Here is a 23,515-nt window from a genome sequence, read left to right as displayed (position 1 = left end):
TGTCACAGCAACCGTATCCAGGAACCATCTTTCTTAGCTGTTTTATAAGGCTAATTTTAGGACTAAGGCTAATTCAACTTTGCTATGTGCTGTGCCTCTAAGTAGAGGCAGAGATCAACACCAGTAGTTGTGTGATGAAGAAAATCCAGACACACTGGCCACAGAATCCTTTATTTAGTTAGCTTATAGGAGTGCTTATAGGTGTTATTAGTCTAACACAAACATCACACGCTGTTTATGCATCTTCCTGAAAGTACCTGGCTATGTGGAATATGCGACGTATAAAAAAATGCCATTGTAAATGTTGAATCCTACAGGAAGATAAATAAATTAGCTTTCTGGGCTCATTAAAGCTGAAAGCTAAGGTTTTTATGGCAGGATGAGAAGAATTACACAACACGGTTGCATATGGCTTATGAAATGTGCATTTTCTCCTACCCATGCTAATTATGATGATATATAAATAGATTTACTATTTTCCTTCAAGCATTTACTTAGTTGGAATCTTTTTTTTTTAAAGGCCAGCATAATCACTTGTGTGATATATTTCTCCAACCCCTTAGCAGACCGTGAAATCAAAATATAATTATTTATAGCAATCGCGTGACCTTTTACTAATTGGGAAAGAAAATGTTTCACAATAGGTGACAGTTCTCATGAGTGTTCAGTACTGCTGATTGAAGTCATTCTGACATTTGGCTTTAAATTGTAGTTGCGGTAAGTGTTTAAATTACGTGCACATATGTACGTCTGTGCACGTGTGAGAGTGCTTATGGAAGGCGAGTGAGTGATTCGTGCCCTTGATGTACAGGCAGCATACGGAAACCAAAGTACTGTTTCACATAACATGTAATTATGTCCTGCAACTTGTTGTGAAGGACTCCTTCTCTCAGCCTGTGCCACAGGCCATGGCTAGCGAGAAGCCCCTGAGTGTTGGTGCTTTCAGCAACTGCCTTACTGGGCACAGCAGTGAAATGATAGGTACAAGTTCAGTAACAACTGCTAAGAGAGTAAAATTTGGGCCAATAGTGCCAGCCGGGGCCAAATTATCACAAGCCGTATTTCCTAAAAACTTGTACTAGCAGGAGCAGAAACCAGAGACGGAACAAGGGACATGCCAGAGCAGTAAGGATGAGACGCATCTCAAGTACGTCTCTTTTTGTTATTCAGCATCGATTCTGTGGTAGCGCCTAGAGGCTGGCACTTTGGGCCTCACTGTACCAGATATAATAGACACTGTGAATGTGACAGTCCTTGCTCCAAAGAGTGTGAAAAGCTGGGCTATGGGCCCAATATGCAGTACAAAGATAGTGCGTGCCATTGCTTTACCAGCAACACCCTCCGCACGCTAGGTGCGAGAAGGTGACATTCATCAGGTTGACACAGAACAGACTGGAAGTTGTGGAAGAATTGGCTCTTCGAGGGGGTACGTAGGATTACATGTGGCAATAGAGTAAACAACAGCCACCGATGTAACAAATGAGTCAGGTTTCTAGCAGATTTGAATACTGTTTAAATATAAACATTGCAAATGAAGATCTCCAACTGAGAGAGAATAAAATTGGATGCAAAAATACACCAACGAAATACACCTATATATGGATATATAGTCAACGACTAGACATCAAAACTCAAGTGTGATATATACAAGGCACATTAAAACGGGTATGGTTTGCATATGCATATACCATTACATGGTTTGCACAGTCTTTGTGTGTCTTCCTTCTGGACTGACTTTCTACAGACTGATACAGAAGCTGAAATAAAGAAAAACAAAGGGAAAGGTCTTCAGCTAAACACAGTCTTGGTCTGGCAAGTAATTCCCTTCCTAAAAGACTGGACTGTAAAAACAATATGCAGTTTCAAAACAGACGCGCAAAACAGACATGTTTTCACATCTAATCCACCTCACAACAGGGAAAAGAGCAACCGAGGAAACGGGGATGCATACAGAGAGCTCAAAACGTTTTAATGGAATCTGGTACCAGTCAACCCACCCGAGGCCCCCAGGCAATGCCCCCGTGTACGGTGGACATGGAGCCAGGGTCACGGCCAAACCCAAATCTTTGGAGCTGTTGGCGTGCAAAAGGACAAAAGGAGTCCAAGGCTGTCTGACTTACAGCTTCTCTCTGGTCCCACAAGCTGGGGCTTCATCTCTGTATTTTGGCTTCATTTTTTTTCCCTCCTAGAAAAGAGCCCTCTCCTTAAGAGAAACCAAGCTATGTATGAGGTGCCTGCTAGGTCTGGGCTAACTGGGGAGTGGGCAAAGTGGCTTTCGCAACGCCCCGGTGAGGTAGTCGGATGGTAGGGTACCGAGCTAGTTTCCAGATAGAGAAAGTGGCAGCACCAAGGAACGTTTCCGAGACCCTGGAGGGAGTCCGCAGCTGGTGCGAGGAGCAATCCTTGGCTGTGAGGCACTGGGTTATGTTCCCGTGGTTGGATCCTGCCTTCTTGCAGTTGTGCGCAGAGGACGACGCTTTCCGTAGGGATGCTGAACACCAAAGCATAACAAAGTATTTTCCGTAGGAAAATGTGACAGTGTATGCTATGCACAGCATTGCTCTAAGGGACTGTCTCCATCCCTGCCCCTGTGGGGCCTTTCATTAGCTTAGCTATAGTCCTGTACAGTAAGGATGCCAAGGGCTGGCTTTGGCCTAGGACACGTTTATATTTGAGAACAAGGGTGCGCCTGAAGGCGTGGACGCCACGCTGTCTGCCAAGTAGCTCAGGATGCTTTTCAGTTCACTGCGTGCCAAATTCGCCTTGATATACAGGAAAGCTTCAAGGTGCCTTTTGCTGTTGAAGAGACATCATCGACACGTGTTAACTTTTGCGGCTCTCTGCATCCAGTGTATTGGTCCTTCCTGCCAGGTGGAGACCCTCCCGATGGCCCAGCTTAGCATTTGGTTAGTTATCTTTTGGAGGACCCAAGCCTGTCCCAGGAGGTCTAGGGGCAGGGCAGGGAATCTCCAAGGCAAAAGAAGAAATCAGGCCCAAACATAGAACATGTAAAGAGGCCATTTTTGTCTGATGGCGCTGGAATTATTACAGCCTGGCAGGCAGTCCCCCATCCCCTCTGCTCGGAGCAAGTTAAGGTCTTTGTAAGGTTTGGGAAAGAAATGTTTAGGGAAAACAGTGTGGAAAGAGATATATCCAGCTAAAAGGGCTTTGGTTACCTACTGGCTCTCTGGGCACTTATCTAGCAGAGGTGAGCATTACCCGACTGCATCTGAACTTAGGGTGTATGAATCTCATCCACTCCAATATTTGACTGTTTCACGGCTCAGTTAAAACTCTGTAACAGTATTTGCAAATCTGTTTCAGCTTCTCTTACCGAATGTCTGGGTACACTGTGGCAAGTGTTGCAACTTCAATTTTAATAGCACCTGAATCCTGAAGTCGGATTATTTCAGCAAGTTTTGGGAGTGCAGAATTCAACCACATGGCTTGAGATCCCTGCCAGAGAAGAAAGCAGTCAGTGGGGCCTCCTGCAGGCCCAGGAGAGGTCCAAAGCCTCCGCGCAGCCCTAGGAACCATGCTTAACTGTGAGTGCAGCTGAAGCAGTATCTGACGACACGTCCTGGCGAGCAGGGAAGGATGCAGTAGGGATTTCAGACACTTCATTGTTTTCAGCGGCTGTTCTAGCCAGTGCCTTCCCCAGTCAGCCTTGGAGAAGCTGGGTGAGTTGGTCAGTTGTTTTTAATACTCTCATGTAGGTGGTGTGGGGTTCACTTTTACTATAAGGTTGAGGCTTCCGCATCTACGTGGACAGACCCTCTCTGCTCTTCACTCCCAGAACATTTGGCTCACATTACCCTTCCTTTGAGTATCTATGCTATCTGCAGTCCCAGGGTATGCACGATGATTGATATGCAAAGTAATGCACCTAACAAGTGCCTGCTGTCTCCCAGAGCTGGATACACCCCTGGCTTTAGCTTCTAGGAATTGGCAACATCCTTTTCCCCATCAACCTCGATAAAAGCCCCACTTGGACCAGTTTTCTAGCTGTGGGATATCTCCATGAGACGGGGCCTTGATCTTCTGCCCACACTGACTATTGCTTAGACTTGCTATTCCTTTTCCTGTCAAATGTGTGTGGGGTGGGAGAAGACTAGGTTTGCCTTAGTTTTTTGCAAGTAAAGTTAAAGGCATGAAAGGAGGGAAAAAAATCTCAAAGGACACAAAAGGGTGTTTCAGCCATTCAGAAATGCGGTTCTGAAAGCAAGAGCATCTTGTGGAGGAAAGCCTTGTATTTCACATAACCCCAGCCCAGCCTTTCCAGCCCCTGCCTGACCTAAAAGCAGCAGAGTAAAGGACAATCAAGGGTGAGAGGGAAGAGTCAAAAACCAGACTCCATACAAGTAGTACTGAAACCAGAGAAGTGCGTTATTTGGCTAATTCTTGTGTCCCTATTGAAATAAATTTGTAAAAGGAAGCAACTCCTTATAAGAGAAAGGAGAGTGAAGTCAGTGCTCTGTCTCTGGAGGAGGGCAGGCTGGCAGTATGGGAACCTCCATCCCCGCAGGCTTGGCACTAGGAAAGCTCTTTCTGCCTAATGTTTTTCCAGCAAACTAAACAGCATTGGAAAGGTTAATGAGAGGCTGCAGAAAATGCCTTCTGCTCTTTCTCTCTGTGCCTGCACTGTGTGCTAGCGTGGAGGCGGGGAGTACTCACGTACTTGGTTGGTGCAGAAGGCTTCCAGGGCAGCAGCATTCTTGGAGATGTTTTGTGCCAGATTTTGCTGTTGCACTGGACTTTTCAGGCTGACTCTCCTCTTCAGCAGCCTCACAATGTACTCTTTAACCAAATGGACATGGATCTTTTCTATGATAGTCTGTTGGAAAGGAGACGGCAGTTAGTTTGTTGGGGCCATACACACAGAAGGGTATACCTGGATGGAGGAACATGAGCATTCAGCTGGAAGACAGTCAGGGGATAGGGGCCCATGAAAGAAAGTGTTGCAGGGACAGTGTCCTGCCACTGAACTGGTAAAGCAGCCACGGGGTGGTTGCCAGCAGAGTCCCCAGCTTGTGAAGGCGTGTGGGGACAGGGCAGCCTGGGTGACCTCTGAGGGGACGGGCAGACCTGCCGCCGAGGGAGGGCGATTTGCAGGAAGAGAGCAGAAGAGCGCTCCTTGCTAGCCCTGTGGCCTGCTGTGCTCCCCGGTGAAGATGGAAATGGCAGGAAGCCATCTAGGAAGGGTGTCCATCCGCGCGTCCAGAGGGCTGGAAGCTGGGCGGATGTTCTCTATGTGGGGCTGGAGGGAGGCTGGAGCCAGGGGACCCCACAGAGGAAAGGCAAGAATGGAAGGGGAAAGTATTCATGAGCTTCTGGTGGATAATATAACATAACATAATCAGATACAATATTGGTAGATAATACAGAGATAAGGTAGCATGGGCATTTGGGATAGGTTAAGGGAATGTAAAGGGAGAGAGTGGACCATCCGTCTAGCTTTTGCTTGGGGACACGATAAATCTTGTTTGTAGATGGAGGACAAAACGTCTTGAGTGCTGTAAAACATGCTGCACCAAATCCTCGCTGTTGACTACATTTGGGGAACTGCACTGAGTGCCAACCTCCCTACAACTTCCTAAGTGACATCCTAGATACAGAGAATTTCTTTATACTCAAAGTATGGGAAGTGTGGGAATTACCAAATGTTGTTTCCTTCTGGGAAAAGTTTAACACTGAGAAAAGACCTGCGTGTGTTACAGAAGAAGTAGCAGTAATCCAGAGGAACAGGAATTCACTCTGCTCCTCCTGTTCCTCTCTCTAACACACGAAAACATCATAATTTTACTTCAACTCCTAAAAAGACAAAGGCAGGAAAGCAAACATTTTTTATGTGGTGATGTTTCACATATGTCCCAGTAGCACTAAGAATATAGTTGTTGCTAAGTTATCTGGGATTTTTCCCGGTTACATCCATGTCCTCCAGTCCTTAGGGCAATCAGAACAGGTGTAATACAAAATCATGTGATTGCATTGGTGCTTCAGGACAGCTATGCCAAACCCATACATGGAAAAAGACATATTTCAGCTGGTCCCTAAAGATGGCACTTTTTCTGCCGCATGGGAGTTTTTTCTGCCTTTGCTGGAGAAGACTACAATTCATATGGATAGTCTAGGTAAAATGCATGTAAATCCCATTTACATTATTAAATCCCACTTGAGAGGACTATCTGATGCCATGAAGGCTTGCCAGCTTAAATCAGGTCACAGCAGCTTGAGTTGCAGAGGATTAGAGCTGAAAACCCACACTTGGATTCCTCTCAGTGCCTCACCTTGTAAAAAGAGTCGTTTAGAGTCTGGAAGTCTGAAATATGTTTTCCGGTTGTTTTAATGATTTCATTCATAATTTCATCACTGGAATCCCACTTATTTTCTGTAAACTTCTTATAAATTGGCTGAAAAAAATAAAATCTGATTAGTTTCCTCAAAGCAAGCTCTATGCACACATGCATTTAGTGTTCCTATATGTACAATATATATGCACAATGCATACACATTACACAGTAATGTACAGACATGGTACCTTCAGCTGTGCAAACAGTTGTTGAAGCAGTACATCGAAGCCACTGTTTTCAATGTCACTGAGCGTGCTGAGAATACTGGCTTTATCGTCATCCTTTTCAGCTATGTTTCCCTCTGTGTAGTCTCTGAAAGGAAATATCAACAAGGTCAGAATAATTTGTTCCTAAACCTCAAAAAAAGAAGAAAAAAGAGAGAGAGTGCAAGAGAAATTCAGAGAAACTAAAGTAATATCCTCCTTTGACTTAAAGTGACATAACTTCTAAAGTTAACACGACCCTGGCCATGGTGGTGACGTAAGTAACCCCGAGGCTCTTTGTGATAGCATGAAGTGCTATGTAAGAGCCTCCTAACCATGACCCCGGCGGCCACAGGGACCAGTGAGCACCGTCACCCCGCAAAAGGCCGTGGGGGCCGCGCGGGCAAGCGGGCTCATTGCTGAGCTGGCAAGGGCACCTCTCGTGTTGCAGATGCGGGCAGCTGGCCAGGCCTGAATTAGGGTAAGGAACCAAGCCTTCCTCTGCTGGCAGAGCGAGCCTCCTCTTCCTGCTCTGCAACACCTGCTTATGATCTGATATCTGGCAGAGCAAGGAGCAGAGAATTTTTCTTTTGGATGCTTACCTGAAATTTTGGCAGTTGTTAATATTTGCAATCAGTATAGGCTTGTAGAACCTCTGCTTCTTGTTCTTCTCTTTAAAGTCCTCAAACGCATCCTTGTAGCTAGAGGGGCGATTAGAAGAGGAGACAAGGATGAGGAACTCTTTGCCTGGACCCCAGGGACACCTTCCTGCCACAAGCTACCTTACCGCACCTTTTCAGAAAGGCGGATAACTCCCTCGACAGGCAAGGTGATATCTCTTCGCCCAACGCAGCACTGAGGGCATCAGCTCGCTTCTGGCCTCCGTAGATATTCTAGCAAACAAGAAAATCCACAATTTCAAATGCTTCACGCTCCAAAAAGACAGGTTCACTTCTTAAAAAGGATGCAACTCTTTCATTCAGCTTCGCATTATGGAGAGAGAGGACAGGTGCAGTGGGCTGCAGAGACAAGACGGTGGGCACCAAAGCGGGCAAGAAGGCGAGCGGGGCCCGGGCAGGCGGTTTGCGAGGGGCCGCAACTGCCTCCTGCCCCAGCTCTCCTGCGCTGTGCTCTGGGGCTAGAGCCAAGCGCTGCGCCATGCAACTCCACCGATTTGGGGCATTCAAGACAATTTTTAAGTCCATTTTCAAACTGGGGACTGAGGTCAAAAAGAAAGAAGCCTTAAGGACAGCCTTCAGAAAAACAAATGGTTGGGAAAGTGACACTTGTTTGTTTGTTTGTTTTTTTGCTGAATGTCATATGATTGCATTAAAGAAAAAAACAGCTTAACATACAAAGGATTTATTTCTGAAAAGGAGACTGTATTAATTGGCTGCAATGAGAGGAAGGTGAGAACTCCCTGTGGGGTCCCTGTGGAGAGGGAGCGAGCAGCCATGACTGACCTGCCTGTGAAACCCTTCCAGCAAGCAAGCCCAGCCTGTGATAAATAACTCCTCGTTCGCTCGGTTAAACCTGCTCCTTGTCTCTCCGCTCTGACTCTATCCGGCGTTCAATGCCTCAGCGTAGGCTGGCGCACAGAAGAAGCTGCACAAGTAGAAGTGAAGGCCAGATTCCTGCTCTTTCTGCCCAGTCCATTTAGGGGACGTTTTCTCGGGGCTGGACAGGAGAGGTGGCTCCAAACTGCCAAGAGGCAGCAGGCTGCTCCTGAGGACAGGTGGAGGGTTGTCTCATGCCATGTGCCAGACTGAGACTGTTGGGACATGGGTGTGATCTCTCTTATACTGCCAGCTTATTCTCTAACCTAAAATAAGCCACTCAGCCTCTCTGTACCTCCACGTCCTTCTGCCCCTGTCCTACACATGGTGTTTGGGTGGCTGAATCCCTGGTAATTAAGAAAGATTGCCACATCCTGATGAGGAGATTATGTAAGTTTTCCCGTGGTATTTCCCTGTCTGCCCTTTACTGAGATAGCCCGGGTTTCCTGAATTGACTGTAGTTGGTCTCAAATGCTAAAGATATATAGGATGCAATTCTTTGTTCATAGTAAAAGCTCGTATTACCTGGATAGCAAGTATAGCTAATTCGCTGTGAAAATGTCCATCTAGTTTCTCAGGTTCTTGATCTTTTTTCCATCTTTGGATTTCCGTTTCTAAACATCGACTCAGACAATTTTTGACAGTAGCCTTTAGGGAAGAAAGAACAACAACATTTACCACAAAGTGGATATAACAGTTACTACCTTCTGCTTGTGCAGACTGTTTTTCTCACCCACCTATCATTTGTCTGGCTCAGCAGACTTTTTTCCTCTGCCCTAGCTGAGAAATCAAGACTCTTTGTTACATGGCGCCTCCATCATACTCAGAGGTACTAAATTTGAATGCTCAAAACCCAACTCTCCTGCAAACTTACAAGCTCTGTGCTCCTGCCTGGCAGCTCACTGCCTGCGTGGGTGGAGGAAGAGCTTTGCCTTTGGCGTTGTGACGCCTCCCAGCTTTGCTTAAGTTCGCTGAGGGTCAGATTTGCATTATTTGTGTTTAGTGGAGTCTCCAGGCTGCCCCAGGCAGGGTCAGCAGGATGTAGCTGTGCATTGAGGCATCCCTGCACTCTAGCAAGGCCTTTGAGAAAGGCATCTGTGGTGGACCTCAACTACATCCCTTTGTACCCCAGCAGAGCAGCAAAGACAACACCTTACAATTGACTGAACTGAATGTTTCAGAGTAGGAACTGGTGAAGATGAAATCAGTATCTGCATCCCTGACTGCCACCTTGGATCTACTTCCCTGACTGATCAGCTTGGTGGTGGTGATTTCTAGTGGCAGGAGGAAGACAGCAACCGATAGAAAGGTCTTAAGCAGCCCCATGTGCCAGAGCCAGGAATTGCCAGAACCAGGAATTGTTTGTGTGTAAGGCTCTGTACTACGACCCACGGGGCCCAATTTTGCATTCCTTTTTCATGACCACTTCTGACATCTTATGAGCTCTGGGGAGAGAGAAACTCAGAATGGCCTCAGTTCCTTTTTTTCGCTTTGATCCCTCTTGTATGCATATTGTGCATGAAGACTTTCAAAACAGTTTGTGCAGTAGCTGGCATCTATCTCCGGCTGCTGCACTGGTGTACGTTGCAGCCTTCACACCTACCTTTCCCATCTGCAAGATATCACAGGCTAGATTTCAACTTGGAACTTGTCTTCCAATTTTCCAGAATTCTAGCCCAAAGTTTTGAGGTATCCGAAGCGCTAAGCTTTGGGAGTATTATAAGGTCACTTCTTGTGTTCATTAAGGGAAGAGTGATCCAAAAATTAGAGAAACTGTTAGTCGCTGCAAACCAGGTGATTTTTTCATCAAGGAGAGAAATTTTTCAAGATTAGACCTGCACACACATTTGCACTCACTCAAGGTCTGGGTATGATTTGTTTCTGGCATGGCTGCAAAGACTAAAAGTAATTCTGAATCCATCATCTGTAAGAATGAGTTTTAGCTCCCTCTGGGGACATAACAGTCAGCTGGAAAGTTACCCATAAAGATTCGTAGTTTGATTTTTGCCACCTTACTAACACAGGGTTTACAAGAACAGATCAATTATTTTCTGCTGACCCCAAGCGCAGAAGGCTAGGTTACCCAGAAGGCAGTAGGGAGTTTGTTCTGCAAATCCAGTCTAGCAGAAGACTGCTTTGTCTTCCGAAAAGAAACAAAAGCATTCTTGCTTTTTCTTCTTTCCTGAAGGGCGAGTGATTACACAGAGAGCAGAGAAGTGTGCACTGAGGACAAGTTAGAGCTTCTCCAAGGAGTCATACAATAGCAGCAAAGGGAGGGGAAGGGCCTGAACAGATTCTCACCTCTTCACTGTCAAGGTATTTCTTTTCAAGCTCTTTGATCAGACTTGATGGCAAAAGGCTTCCAAGCTTAACTTTTTCCAACTCCTCTGCTAAAATGCGATCTTTTCTTATGTCACTGGAACGAAAAAGCCAAACAATCACATTTTCCAAGGGCAGCGTAATTCAAGATAGCTGTTGATGCAAATCAGTAACACTTTTTGAGGATATCAGTGAAAACTAGACAGAAATATACATCGTCCTTAGTTCAGGCAGGACTTGGAAGAGAGAAAACTGTGCCGGCGGTGAGGGTGGGAGCCCAAGCAAGCCCGGAGAAGAGTCACTCACTGCCGTGCTGCCACCACAGCTCTCGGAGCGCCTGCCGTGGCGCTCTGGCAGGGATGGGGGGTTCAGAGCAATGGGAGGAACTAGCTTGAGGCTGTGGCCTTTCCCCGTCAATAGCTGCCCTCTCTGAGGAAACAGAGGCTTTTCATGGCTAGTCTATGAGGAGGGAGCAGGTGGTTTTGTACCCTGTTGCTACTTCCCCGTGACCTGGGTGCTGCTGAGCTGTTCCGGGGGGAAGCTGTGGCACAGAGCAACCCAGGAAGGAGTTCGGGCCAATACTTGTGGGAGGGCTGATTTGGAAATAGCCTCTCCCCGCTGAGCTGCAAAGAACGCCTTTGAGCATTGCCTGATTTCTGTGTTTACAGATGACCTAGTCGTACACGAATATACTGCTGTGCTTCCCACACATTGGCTGTCTTTAACACAACGCTGGAATCTGGGGCCAGGTCTTTGTGCAGCTGAGCCCTTCCTTCCTCCTCTCTCCTCCTCCTTTTGCTCCAGATGATTAAGAGAGGTGCTCCTTGAGCAGACAGCTGGACACTGCTTCTAGGAACACCCTGTGAAATAGCCACTGCCGTAGCCAGTTTAGTCCTGAGGACAATACTGCAATGCTGGTGCTGAGCTACACTCTGCACAACTTCTGTTTTCCACACATGCTCTAGTTTAGGCCAGGTCTTTCCTTACCTAGGTGTGATGGGAAGAAATTCTGTGATATATGTAGCTGTGTAACTGAGTAAGGGCTTTTCCTCCTCGGAACTGCATCATTATGCATTTAGGAGCTAAGTTCTGTGCTAGTCCCAAAGGAAAGTCATCCTCCAACTTGTGCAAGAGGCTCCTTTAGCCAAGGGATTTCTGGGCAATGGGGGTTGCTGGCGTTGCCCTTCGCAGCGCATCATCATCCTCTCAGGTAATTACATGAGCGGGTCAGGTTTTGTTTTGTTTTTTTCCTTTTTGAACCTTGCAGACATAAATCACACCCAGTTTTCTCAGAATGTCAAGGCATGGCATCTGGCATCACTGACTACAGAATGATGATTCTGCTATTACAATATTGCCCAAATTTGCAATTAGCTCATTGATCTCCTGAACTAGAGCACAGCATTGGCTCTCAAAAAAATCCAGGATCAACACTGACTCATTATATTGTGACAGTGAACAAGAGGAGAAGGAAGTGGAGGCAAAGGTTTAATGGCTTTACAACAGTGAAAGAAACACTGCTCATATATTTACAGTTTTTCATCTCAGAAATGAGATGCCTTAATTCTCCACCAAGTATATTAAGCAACAACAACCAATCCTTTCAGTTTTACTATATACGGTGGCTGTGTGGCTGAAGAGCAGCCCTTGGTTAGTGATGTCCTATTAGAGGGACCCTTTGGTCTCCTTACCCCACAGAAAGCAGAGACTATGGGTAACGCCTAAGCAACATCCTCTGTCATCAGGATAATTACATCTCAGATTGTTATTTATTGGCTTGTCTCTGCTCCAGAAAGCCTGAAAGCTTAAATTTCCGAATTTTCTAAGAATGAGTTCAGGTCTGCAACTGGTTGAACCTGACCAACTTACCCCACAAGTAAAGCCCTAAGCACCTGTGCTTACGACTACTGCTCAGAAGCCTGCTTGATGTGGTGAGACTTTGGTTTAAAGAACACCAGTCTGAAGCAAATGCCTTCCAACTGTCCTGGCTAACTGCTTTTAAATCTGCACAATGTCACAGACACCGAAACCTAGCTGTGTATCCGACTGCACTGAAGTGATACCAACTCATAAATCAAGCAAATTCATGTTTTTTGCAGCCAGTGAAGCTGTTGATCACCAGTGATAAACATGTATAAAAGCATCACTTACTTTGGATAAATGTTGTGCACCCATGAGAGGAGAAGGTAAATATCCTTGTCTTCCAGCTGAGATTCAGCAGTTTTCTTCAGCTGGAAGGCAAAATAATTGTGGTAGAGTTCTGCATATGTGCTGCACACATTAAAATGGGGAGGATACAGCTGTTTAATGCGCTGCACCACTACTGTCAAATCTTCTTTCATTGTCCTCCCCATGTGTAGGAGGTTTTGGCCAGCTGTAGAGAGGCTCTCAGTTGTAGGAGTACGATGGGTGTCTTTCATTCGAGTCTCTACAGACTCCTTTACTGTAGCCATCCAAAGCTCTTTCCATTTTCTAGGTCTAGATTGCATGTTTTGGTCAGGTGGATTCTCTGACAAGTAATTCTGATCTTCTTTCTCCTGCTCTTTTAGTGCATCTACTGCTTGCTGCAGCAAATCTGGTTTTGCTGCTGCTAGAAGTACAGAATCTTTCAAGATGTCAAAGACTTTGCGCTTCAGAATTTCATAGATGGACTCAATGTCCTGCTGGCTGGTTTTCAATTCCTCCTCACTTTTGATAGATAGGCTCTTCTCCAGGGCAATCAGGTGCTGAGCAGCATCAGAAAACTTGTTCTCTTCAATGAGATCCATGATTTGTTTGACTGCGGAAAAAAGAACACCTTTCTTTACCCAATAGTGAAGCTTTAAATTTCTGTTTTATACAAAACAATGATTCCGGATTACTATTTTCTTTATGCTTATGTTTCTATAATGCTAGCTCTTAGACTCCTTCGTCATACAGAAAATCTTTCTGTGCATTTAAAGATCTGATTATTCCATGCATACCCCTAACTGGGAAAATGGCAATTTGAATATCTACCACCAATGTGTTAAATATCAACAGATATTCAGGTGCTACCCATGATTTTTTCCAAGGTTTAGTTCTGTTTGCTCTTTTTATCGCCTTGCAGTGGTTGAGATACTAAACAAGGGTCTGAAAGTCCTTTGAGTTTTTAGTAGGCCTGAGGATATTCTGTCAGTTTTATGAGAAAGAATAAGGGCAGGAGTGGAACAGCAAATCCCATGGTTTTGGTTGCATATAGTTGCTTCTTGGAGCAGAGCTGATGGGGAGGAAGAGTCACAGGCTAATAGCCCCAGGCACTAGAGCGGCCATCTGCATTGCCCTCAAAGGAAGCCTGAGAGGACACTGCATTTGCTCATTGCCTTCCCTGCTCTGCTAGCGACCACAGGAATTTGACACATGGACCAAGGGTGCATTATAGTTCAGAGACTGAAGCAAGGAAAACAGAGCAAAACAGCTACAAAAACTGGCATGTGGACCACTCATATTGAAAGAAAAGTCAAATTCCTCCTTTTTTTTTAACTGCAATTTTGTCATGGAAGTGGGTTTTTTGGGGGCTATGATTGAGGGAAATGGCGGGTTAGCACTAATAAACTCTGTGGTAATATGCTGCAGTTCTGAGCGCAGAGGAAAAAGTAGTCTTATCTTCTTTAGTTACGGTATTTCAGTTATTAGGGCCAAAACAGAATTATTCAGCATCATCTTGAAGACAATAGGTTGAAACAAAATGAGGATTATCCAAACCAACTCATTTTAAAATTTGCCAAATATAGTAAAGCAAACAGCAAGAGAGTATAATTATATGTATAAATAAACTGAGAACAAGGAAAGACATAGAGCTTTCTGAGGATGGCATCAAAATTAAAAATTAATGGAAACGCAGCCCCCAAATCTAAATGAACATATTGCCTCAGTGTTGTCAGTAAACCCAGTAATGAGGAACACACAACAGTATAGTGGGGGGTATAAAAGAAATAAATATAACAAAACAAGCTGATCTGAGGCAAATTCTCAGATTGCTGGAGTGTAAATCTGAGTAATATATAATTATTTCAAAATACTGAAATAAATGGTACATTTACTTCAAGTCCAGATCTATCATAGTGAAGAAGACACTAGCATTTAGCAAACGTGATATCTAAACTTAAAGAAGAGAGAGAGGAGGGAGCGATCCCCCCAATTCCAGTCCATTAATATGACCTCAAGTAATAAGCAAGGTTTTGGAAAAAATGTAGACGGAAAGAATGTAATTAAATAACAAGTTCTAGAGGAAATACTGCATGGGTTTTCCGGTAGTAGGTTGGCCTGATCTAATCAGTGAAATTTTTGGATGACTCATTTAGTGGGCAAGATAGATACAATTGAGCTATCCTACCTGACCTACAGCCCATCACTTCATATGGTGTAATGTGGGAAATTATTAGTTAAACTGGAGAAGTTATGGCCCAAAATCAGTTTTGTTAGGTATGTAAGGATAAGGATTTGTATTAAAACCCGTGGGTGGAGAAAAGTTACATTAATCAGAGAACTAATCTTACCTAATATTCACCTTAGTGACTACAATATAAAAGCTGGGAGTGCCCTGTTGACATCTGCTCATTACACATAGTTTAGAGACTTTATTGAAACTGAGGGCTTGTTATATAATACAGGAACAACAGGAAAATTCAAAGAGTAAATGGACTGAAATTTAATAGCACAAAGTACAATATACAGATTTAATAGAACAAAAGTCACTCAGCAACAGATAAGATTTTCTGCTGCCAGCTGGATACGTATTAGTTGGAAATGAAGGAGGAAGGAAGTTACCTGGAGTACCAGTAAATCACCACTGCGAGTTGATTGTGAAAACGTCAGATACGATTCCAAGAAGTATCCAGAGAGCAATACCCAGCAAAGATAGGAAAATGGTAACATTGCTGCACCAGGCATTGGTGAGATCTGACCTGAAATACTTGCTAAACTCTGGGTGCTTCATTTCAGAAAAGAGACATTGGAAATGGCACAATGTAGCGGTCAGAACAAAGGCATGAAGAGCCTGCCCTCAGGAGGCTTGGCTCCTTTAGCTGACAAAAACAAGGCCAAGGAGGCTAAATATATCCCTTTGAATGTATGTAGCAAAAGCCATCAGTTATGGATAGCAGTTGGCACAAGTAGAAAGACATCTAAATTAGCCAGGAATAGACTTCTCTAGAAAGGAAATAATTTGCACGAAAACGATGAGATTTTGGAACAGCCTCCCAGCAAAGGAGGTACAAAGAAGAATTGGACTTATTCTGAGGTATAGCGTGCTGTGTTTATGAACAGGCAACGTAGTACATCACCCGAGGGACTTCCCTCAGCTTCTTGGGGGACGTGTCTAAGCTGGTGGTGCCTCTGTTTCTCATGGGGACAACTCTTCTCTACTTTATGCAGCCACTCTAGGGATAACTATAGCCTATGAGGTGTCACAGAGGATGGATCACACTTACCACTGAGTGGCTTGGAGTCCTTCTTCTTCTTAAGTGCACTCTTAAGGATTCCTATCAGTCCTTTCTTCCCCTTTTCCGGACTCTCCCCAGCAGAGGTGCAGCTCCCATTGCTCGTGATGGAAGACTTACGTGAGTGTCTGCAGGCTGCCTCCTGCTTTTCACTTGTTTTCACCTGATCCTTTGGCCAGTCTTCTCCAGAAGGCTCAGGACAAACTGGGACTTGCCCGGCTACTGATGTTGAAGGGTTTCCAAGCTGCCTGTTTTCCTCAATGCAATCCTTTGATTCTTTGCGTATTCCGATAGGACCACTTTGGAGAAAGGGTAACATTTTCATCATTTTTCTTTTAGCCTGTAAATTTCGGAAAGAATTGGTCAGCCCATAACCATTTGCATAAAATCTACCATGTAACAATGTGTTAAGGCACATTCTCATTTAGAAAAAGAAAGCTTCTGTAATCAGTTCTCAGTGCGTGGGGAGCTCTAGTCCCCACATCTGGCACACCATTCTGCAGGAGAGCTCCCAAGTAAGGTATCTTCAGAAGACTGAGAGGAGAGAAGTAGCTCTCTAATCTAATAAATGACACAAAAACACATTGATGCGTGATTTTAAGGGTGATTCAGAATTGCCTGGCTGAAAGTGCCAGCCTTTCTGGATGCAGGAGAACAGAGCTCTTCCAGAGGCTGCTGTGGAAGCGAGGAAGTGACTGTGGGCACCGCACACAAATAGGCAGCCTGTGCCTATTCAAAGCAACTAAGATACATTTGTACGGCCTTAGAATCAATTCTAACCTTTCTCAGGGCCATTATTTCCTGATCTTTGCTCATATGGCTGTAGATCCTCTTGTGGAAGCAACCATGTAGCACCTTGCACACTGAGTTTGCAAGTATAGCACGAAATGGAGACTAGCTTGCTAAGCCAAGTGTGCTGCAGCCTTCACTGAGGAATTAGTCCTGCTGAGCAAAAGCCCTGTCGGTTTACCTGCGTTCCCATTTATGCCAGTAACAAAATGCTCAGCATTACTGCTGAGGGCTCCCTCAGGAGGCAGCTGGGAGTTCAGGGCTGTTGGGGATGTGACATAACCTGGCAGGAAGGGCAGGAGTGTCAGAGGCAGAGCCTCCCGAAACAGTGCAACCTCAGTGCAACTTGGGTGCCCTCAGCTACCCGTGAGCAATTGTCCCATCTGTGGTGTTGAAATGCCAGGCTTTGCTGCGAGCCCTGGCCTGCACGGAAAGTAAATCCTAGTAAAATTGGAGGTGGGGGAAGTTTCTGACATTAGGGACTAACCAGCCTGGACTTTCCTAAGTGGCACTAGTGCTAGCGTGGGAGCTGCTGCATGTCCGGAGCTGAGAAGGAAACATGGATGGGGCAGCAGGAGTGGGCTAGTTTAGCCTTGTTTAAGCAGAGACTATTCTTCCAGAGTCCTCCTCCACCACTAAGAGTCCTGCATGCCCCAGCATGCTCCTGCACTGCAAATAGTTAGCAATAAATATATTGGTTATTGCAATCCTATCTTTTTTTGCATTACATTTGTAAATTTTTATATATTTGTATTCAGCCATATAATATATTCTTACAGCTTTGCTTCTACATTATAGTTAAATTATAGCAATATTTATTATTAACATCATTGATTGTAAGTAAATAAAATGAATCACAGTTTCCAAGCTTGTTCCAACAATGCTTTTTTATAGTGACTTTCTGGGAGACTAATGCAATTCTATATGAAGAACTCTCAGGCAAGTTTTGGCTTACTCTTACTGCATAAGAACAGTGGAATTAGAGTATAAATAAAGGAAGAATTGGGCTTCAAGTTATGAAGCCACAGTGTGGTGATCTTCAGATACCCTTCTAAGTTTATGCTGTTGCTATGCATCATGTTGATATAAACTGTGATCCTTATTTCTGGGAAAACAGTTGCAAGACTCTGGCTCTTTGTTTTAGCTGGGATTCCTCTGGTTCCTTCACTGCAGCTTGGAGAGCCCTGAAATATACAGTTAGATGTAGCAACCGGGTGGTAGAGACACCTTCTTCAGCCTGGGGTCATTAAAAATCATATCTTCTCTAGGAAACAAGCTAAAGAGATATTCTGCGACCTTGGGCACAGAGCAAAGTTAAATCTAAGGGGTGGCTATCACTGAATGACACGATGGGGGCTGCAGAGAGGCTTCAGGTAGTTGTTCAGTGGAGACATTGTTCCCCCGGACTGTGGCATCGGTCATGCAGGAACAGAAAAGGGAGTCTGAACACTAGAATCCCCTTGGAAGCAGTATGAGTCATGGCTGAAACAACAGTTACAGTTCTTCACTTTATCAGAATTATTATGGAGGAGGAAAGCAGAAAGAAAAAAATGTCCCTGTATTAGGGATTCCATACAAACGTTCAGAACTTATCTGATTTTTGTAAGGCTGTCTTCCTGGCCTGCATTTCCCGATACTATTCTGCATCTAAATTCATTCCTCTAAATTTCTTCCTTCTTGTTTGCCGCAAGGCTGTAAATACAATAGCGACACTCACTTGCGAGCAGCTCAAGCGCTAGCCCAGCGTTCATCAGTTTGCCACTGCTGCTTTGTGCATGTTTGCATCTGGGGCTGGAAGTACCAATAAACCTCAGTGACCGGTTTTGTCTTGAAATGCAGCCGCAGTCACTTACAGCAAGCTGTATCAAAAACCCCTGCTCGTTTTCTTTCCTTTGTCTCTACACGGCCAAGCACTTCCTCTGAGAAAGGCTCAGCGAGGAGGAGGTGGCACTGGTTATGGCAGGAGACCCCCTGCAGGAGAGTTCTTCTGCACAAGTCCAGCTTCTTGCTTTCCTCCCAGAGCATCTACCCCCAGCCTTCGCAGCAGCCAGGTGCACCCAGAGGTCAGAGCTGGGTCAGATTGCTGAGAGCTGCTCTTACACGTTTATGTTCTGCTCAAGAATAAAAGCTTGTTAAAGCTACGGAAAGCTCCTAATTATTTCAGCAGTTAGTACTTTGGGAAAGGATGAACTATTTCTGAGAAACAAAGCTCGCATTCTGCTCTTGGGTAATTAAATAATTTAAGATCATGTTTAGACAGATTCTGGCTTATCATCATCATCATCACCATTATTGTTATTTAATAATAAGAAGAAGTCATGCTATTCATAGTTTGTGGTAGGAAAGATCCAGTTATTTCTGACATAGTCTATTCATCATACGGATTGTAATCAGATCAGCAGCAGAGCACGTTTAGCATCGCCTGCTATTCTAGTCTACGTCAAAGACCCAAGCAACAAGGATGACTACGCTATTGAGTGAGTGGTCAGGAAGGGAAATGGCAGTTGCTCAGGCTGCCTCAGTCCGCAGGCGAAGTCTCTGGAAGGGGAACATCACTTTCCACATCTCCAAGATGGAGCTCTCCTGGGGTGGCCAGCAAGGGCAAGCACAATGAGCATGTGTGAGGTGGATCAGAGCTGCGAGACGGAAGGACAAAACCTGCACTCTGAGCGGGGTGGCTTCCTCTTTTAATCATTTGCCATAAACAATATTCACAGAAGTTGTATGCTTAGGAATGAGGTCATTCATTAATGGTGGCTCATGGCATGTCAGAAGAGCACTCAAGGGGGAAATTTAATAACTACTTATTCTGCAATCTTTGCCGACCTTCTTCTTGATTATTTTTTTCCTAAGCTGCTGCCAGTATTATCAGACATCTGTTTGGAATTTTTTTCCTTTCCGGCCTTCTGACATTCTAGGCCACAAGGATCTATGTCTCTCTTATTTTAACAGAAATTCCTGCTCTCCCTCAGTCTTTCAGAAGCCTTTGCGATTTGTTCTTTGCATTTCTATCAGCCTTTTCTTCCGCCCTCTGATCACCGTGGAAGTGATGCAGCCCCTGTCCACCTGAGAGAATTGCACCAGCTCACAGTGCCTTTTGAACTAATAAAGCAGTGCATGCAGCTACTTGGCTGGTCATATTTTAGTTTACCTTGGACTATTCAGTGACAACCTAAATAATCTGCTAATAAATCAAAACAACGAGTCTACTGAGATGCCATCCCCAGTCTGTCAAACTGCCCCAACCGTCTCAAGTTGGGAAGACCTTACAGAAGTGATTTTTTTTTCCTACCCATGAAGCTGGGGTCTCCCACTTTGATTCTGACCAGAAAATCACAGTCCATAGATCACGAGGGATTTCAGCATCCTCCCCTTGAAATCTTGCTGTGCTGTTCAACGTGTGCTCCCGTCCCCGGGCCTCAACAGGGGCTGGGGGGGGGGGTGGGGGTGACAGGGGACCTAGGGGACTTAAGGGGAATGGTAGTGGCAGAGCAGGTGCAGTATGCTAGGGCACCTCTCATGGTGCAAGGTTCCTCAGTTTCGGGAGCTGAATGGGGCCCCAACGGTTTTGGCAAAGCACACTGTAGCTCTTCCAGCTCATGTGCTTTGTGCGCAGCCTGTTTCGTGCCTGTAATTAGCCAAGCTCTGCTCCCAGAAAAAGTTTTCCACTTGAATTTTTGTGAAGATCACCATGTGTTTCAAAGTGACCTTACTGGCTCTTGCTACTGGCCCTATGTACTTGTCTGCGGCTCACTGCAAGATGAGGGCCTGAATGACTTTCTGCCTTGACTGAGTACTGAACCTCCCTGATTTCAGGGGAACATGAACTATTGCAGCCCTCTGGTTTGTCTGCACAGTGAAACACAGCTCGACTGCATGAGATCCAAAGTGGCATTAAACCACGTACCATCTATCTCAAGAGCAATGTAGATACAGTCACACAGTCACCTAAATAGTCACCTAAACATGTGCCTTCGGTCTCTGAACAAGCTCTGCAAAGCTCTGTCCTGCCTCTTCGCTGCTATTACCTGGCTGGCAGGTTTAGCCCTAAGGTGGGGGCACCCACCTGTGGTGCTAGCCCACCTTCAGCTGGGGGCACATACGATACTTACTGAAAGGGTTGAAGACTGCCGGGTGCCTTAGTTACTTTTAAATGAGGGCTTGGCTTCCCTAAATTACTTAAGCATAATTGAAAATAATCCTGTAACTCAGTGTATCCTGTAAGCTGTGAGAATTTTGCAAGTAGTAGAAGAGAAGAGAAAATTACGCATCTATATTATTATTGCAAAAACATCACATCAGTCATGAAGGGAAAATACAGTATATATTACTTTCGCTTCGAAACTACGTAGTGTCATTTCAAACAACTACCGCTGCTGAAAGAGAAACAAGCTGCTGCTGTCTGGGACTTCGTTGTCATGTTACTATTCCCAAAGCCAAATCCTGCACTCAGGCTTGGAGTTTAAGTTTGCTGGTAGAAATAACAATGATTGAGAAAATATACAAGTTCCCCAAGGGCCAGACCTAGAGCTGCTGAAGCGTTTTCCTTTACAGGCACTTTCGGACTCTTTGGCTTTTGCAGGGCTTCATTTTAGAGAAAGGGTCACTGGCGCATTAGCAAACCCAAACCTAATTTTCCCAGCGTTTGATCAAACTGTTCCCGTTTGATCAATTATATCTGAAGTGGTGAGCCTGAAAGTCCCTTGGCAGGGGACAGCTGGGGCTGCTGAATACTTTGGAAAATGCTCATCATGCTCATCATCAAATGCTGCTTCCTCATGCTTTCTGCTGAGATCTTGGGAGTGATGGTGAGGGAACAGGGCTTCTAGAGCAGCCCTCAGCTCTCATCACAGAAGGTCTCTTCCTTACTTTGCAGCAACCTCAAGAAGTTGTTCTACATTAAATATGCTGAGGATGAAAACTCTGAGCTTGAAACTAGCCTTCACTTAATGCCCCAGGAAGGGATGTACCGGATGTGAGACAGCTGCCTAAGGGTACAAGGGAACTACATACAGGCTGCTATGTATTATGGAAAGAGGTAGCTCCTAGGTGTGAAAGTGACTCCACAGTGGGACTTGCCTGTATTTCGATCGTATCCACAAAACCTTGAGCACAGCAATGCAGAGGTTCAGCAGCTCAACATGGCAACTCCAGCAGTGTGTTGGGCACAGGAGTTGTCCGAGACATAGGTACCAGGCTTTGAAAGGGTGCTTTGCCAATGCAGTTGGGCCAAGAGTATCATAATCCAATGTTTATCCTGTGATTCAGGAGAAAATCGTTTCCTTCTAGGGGAGGTAAAATCAGGAGAGGAGGGGGACAGGAAGTGCTAAACTTAATATAGATCCTGGTGCCTAATCCTAGGGGTTAGGATGCTTTTGTGCTGAAGACCTATGTCCAGATTGGGGAGGAGGGGATGGGAGTCACTGCTTGCACTTCGAGTTCATGTCCTGAAGTTTGGGGGATGAGTGACAGAAATTGGACACAGCTGTCAGAATGCAATTGCCAGACGCACGTTCTTGTGGTCCCCAGCCCTAGCTGGAGCTGTCATCTTTCTTGTTGCTGCTGGAACAGCAGTTTGATTTATTCTCTATTTTAATTATTACAAGGTGGAGTTAAAATCTGTCACTTACTTAGTAGGAGAATCCATATTTTAGTACTTACACTTACTATTTCTCTGTCTCATAAGTAACAACGAGCCTTCACCCTAGCCAGACTTGCAACAAGTGAGATGGGAGGGAGAAGCAAAGCGGGCAGAAGCGTGGGAGAAGAGGGAAAGGTTAGTACCTTAGTCCCACGGCAGGGAGGGCAAAGCACCGAGCTTCACAGCATAGACAGGAGGCACAAAGGACTTACTCTCTGCTGTGGATCCCAGGTACAATCCCAAGGCTCAGAGTCAGGCTGTGGAGCTGGCTGCTGGCTGCACTCGCTGCTGCTGGCTGCTCACTGCTGCTCTGGATGCCTGGGGCAGGGATGATATAAGGGGAGGGTGCAGAGGCGGAGACCTGATCATGCAGGGAGCCCTGTGGCTTGGAAACTCCGCCTGCCCTTCCACTCCTAAAATGGGCTCAGGCCAATGGGAGGTGAAAAGTCCCCTTGGATGCCAAAGAAGTCCTCGTGGGCGGGGAGCTGGTGTGCCCCCGTGCTGATGCCATCTGCCTCAAGCTGACCCCAGCGGAGGTGCCGAGCCGCAGAGTTTCATCCTGAAGGACCAAGAAGGGTGCCTGATCCCGCTGCCAGCTCAGTGATTCCATGGAAAGTGGAAGCCCAGAATGTCCAGCGCTGAGTTCGGATCGGCTAGGTGACTTCTGTCATCACAGTGATGTCATAGCCCGGTGGACAAACCACAACCCACAATTTTCTGAGGTCACCACAGTCTGGATCCTCAGTGTGTGCGCTCCTGCCTGGGCATGCACTGCAGCGTATGTGCATTTCCGGTGCCTCCCTCGGGGGCTGCCTAGCAGGTTGGAGGGAGCACAGCTGCAGTGGGAGCCCTGGGGTCTTATATGTGATGTGTCCCTCTCCCAGCACAGGCTCTGAAACCCAGCATCAGGGACAGAGGAGGCAGGGGCGATGCAAAAACTCTGCTCATGCAGCAGGGCATTGCCGTGGGCTGGTAAGGATGAGGCATGTGTCAGGGATCGCAGTCTGCAGGTGCTGGGGTGCCTGGGCCAGGGCTGCCAACAGCACCTCACTGTATACAGGATCCTGCGTCACTCCCAAGGCAAAGCACTCGACCCAGATCGGGGCTCGCCAGTCTGAAGTGCTCCAGAAGGACAGCAATGATGTCAAGCACCTTCAGTGGGGCAGTTTGAGCACCTGTGTGAAGACATGGGCTTCCT

At 45.7% G+C, this 23,515-nt stretch overlaps 1 protein-coding gene across 1 annotated transcript; it reads right to left on the bottom strand.

Moving 5' to 3' along the window:
* Nucleotides 1-155: 155 nt before the first annotated feature.
* Nucleotides 156-22,651, bottom strand: TNFAIP2 (TNF alpha induced protein 2). Its single transcript, XM_009675515.2, has 12 exons — nucleotides 22,530-22,651; nucleotides 15,879-16,227; nucleotides 12,580-13,207; nucleotides 10,411-10,525; nucleotides 8,635-8,757; nucleotides 7,346-7,446; nucleotides 7,156-7,254; nucleotides 6,539-6,662; nucleotides 6,288-6,410; nucleotides 4,679-4,834; nucleotides 3,335-3,456; nucleotides 156-2,796 (listed from the first exon to the last, which is right to left on the bottom strand). The coding sequence occupies exons 2-12, from the start codon at nucleotides 16,213-16,215 to the stop codon at nucleotides 2,655-2,657; spliced, it is 2,070 nt and encodes a 689-aa protein (XP_009673810.2). The 5' UTR covers nucleotides 16,216-16,227; nucleotides 22,530-22,651; the 3' UTR covers nucleotides 156-2,654.
* Between the last annotated feature and the right edge of the window lie 864 nt (nucleotides 22,652-23,515).

The sequence above is a fragment of the Struthio camelus genome, chromosome 5 (assembly GCF_040807025.1).
Source record: "Struthio camelus isolate bStrCam1 chromosome 5, bStrCam1.hap1, whole genome shotgun sequence".
Lineage (NCBI taxonomy): Eukaryota > Metazoa > Chordata > Aves > Struthioniformes > Struthionidae > Struthio > Struthio camelus.
This window is presented reverse-complemented; position numbering and strand designations above follow the sequence as displayed.

Coding starts and splice junctions, on each gene's coding strand:
- TNFAIP2 (XM_009675515.2), bottom strand. CDS start 16,215: ATGATGAAAATGTTACCCTTTCTCCAAAGTGGTCCTATCGGAATACGC. Junction 10,526..12,579: donor GTGCACAACATTTATCCAAA/GTAAGTGATGCT, acceptor TTTTCGTTCCAG/TGACATAAGAAAAGATCGCA. Junction 6,411..6,538: donor AACTGTTTGCACAGCTGAAG/GTACCATGTCTG, acceptor TATTTTTTTCAG/CCAATTTATAAGAAGTTTAC.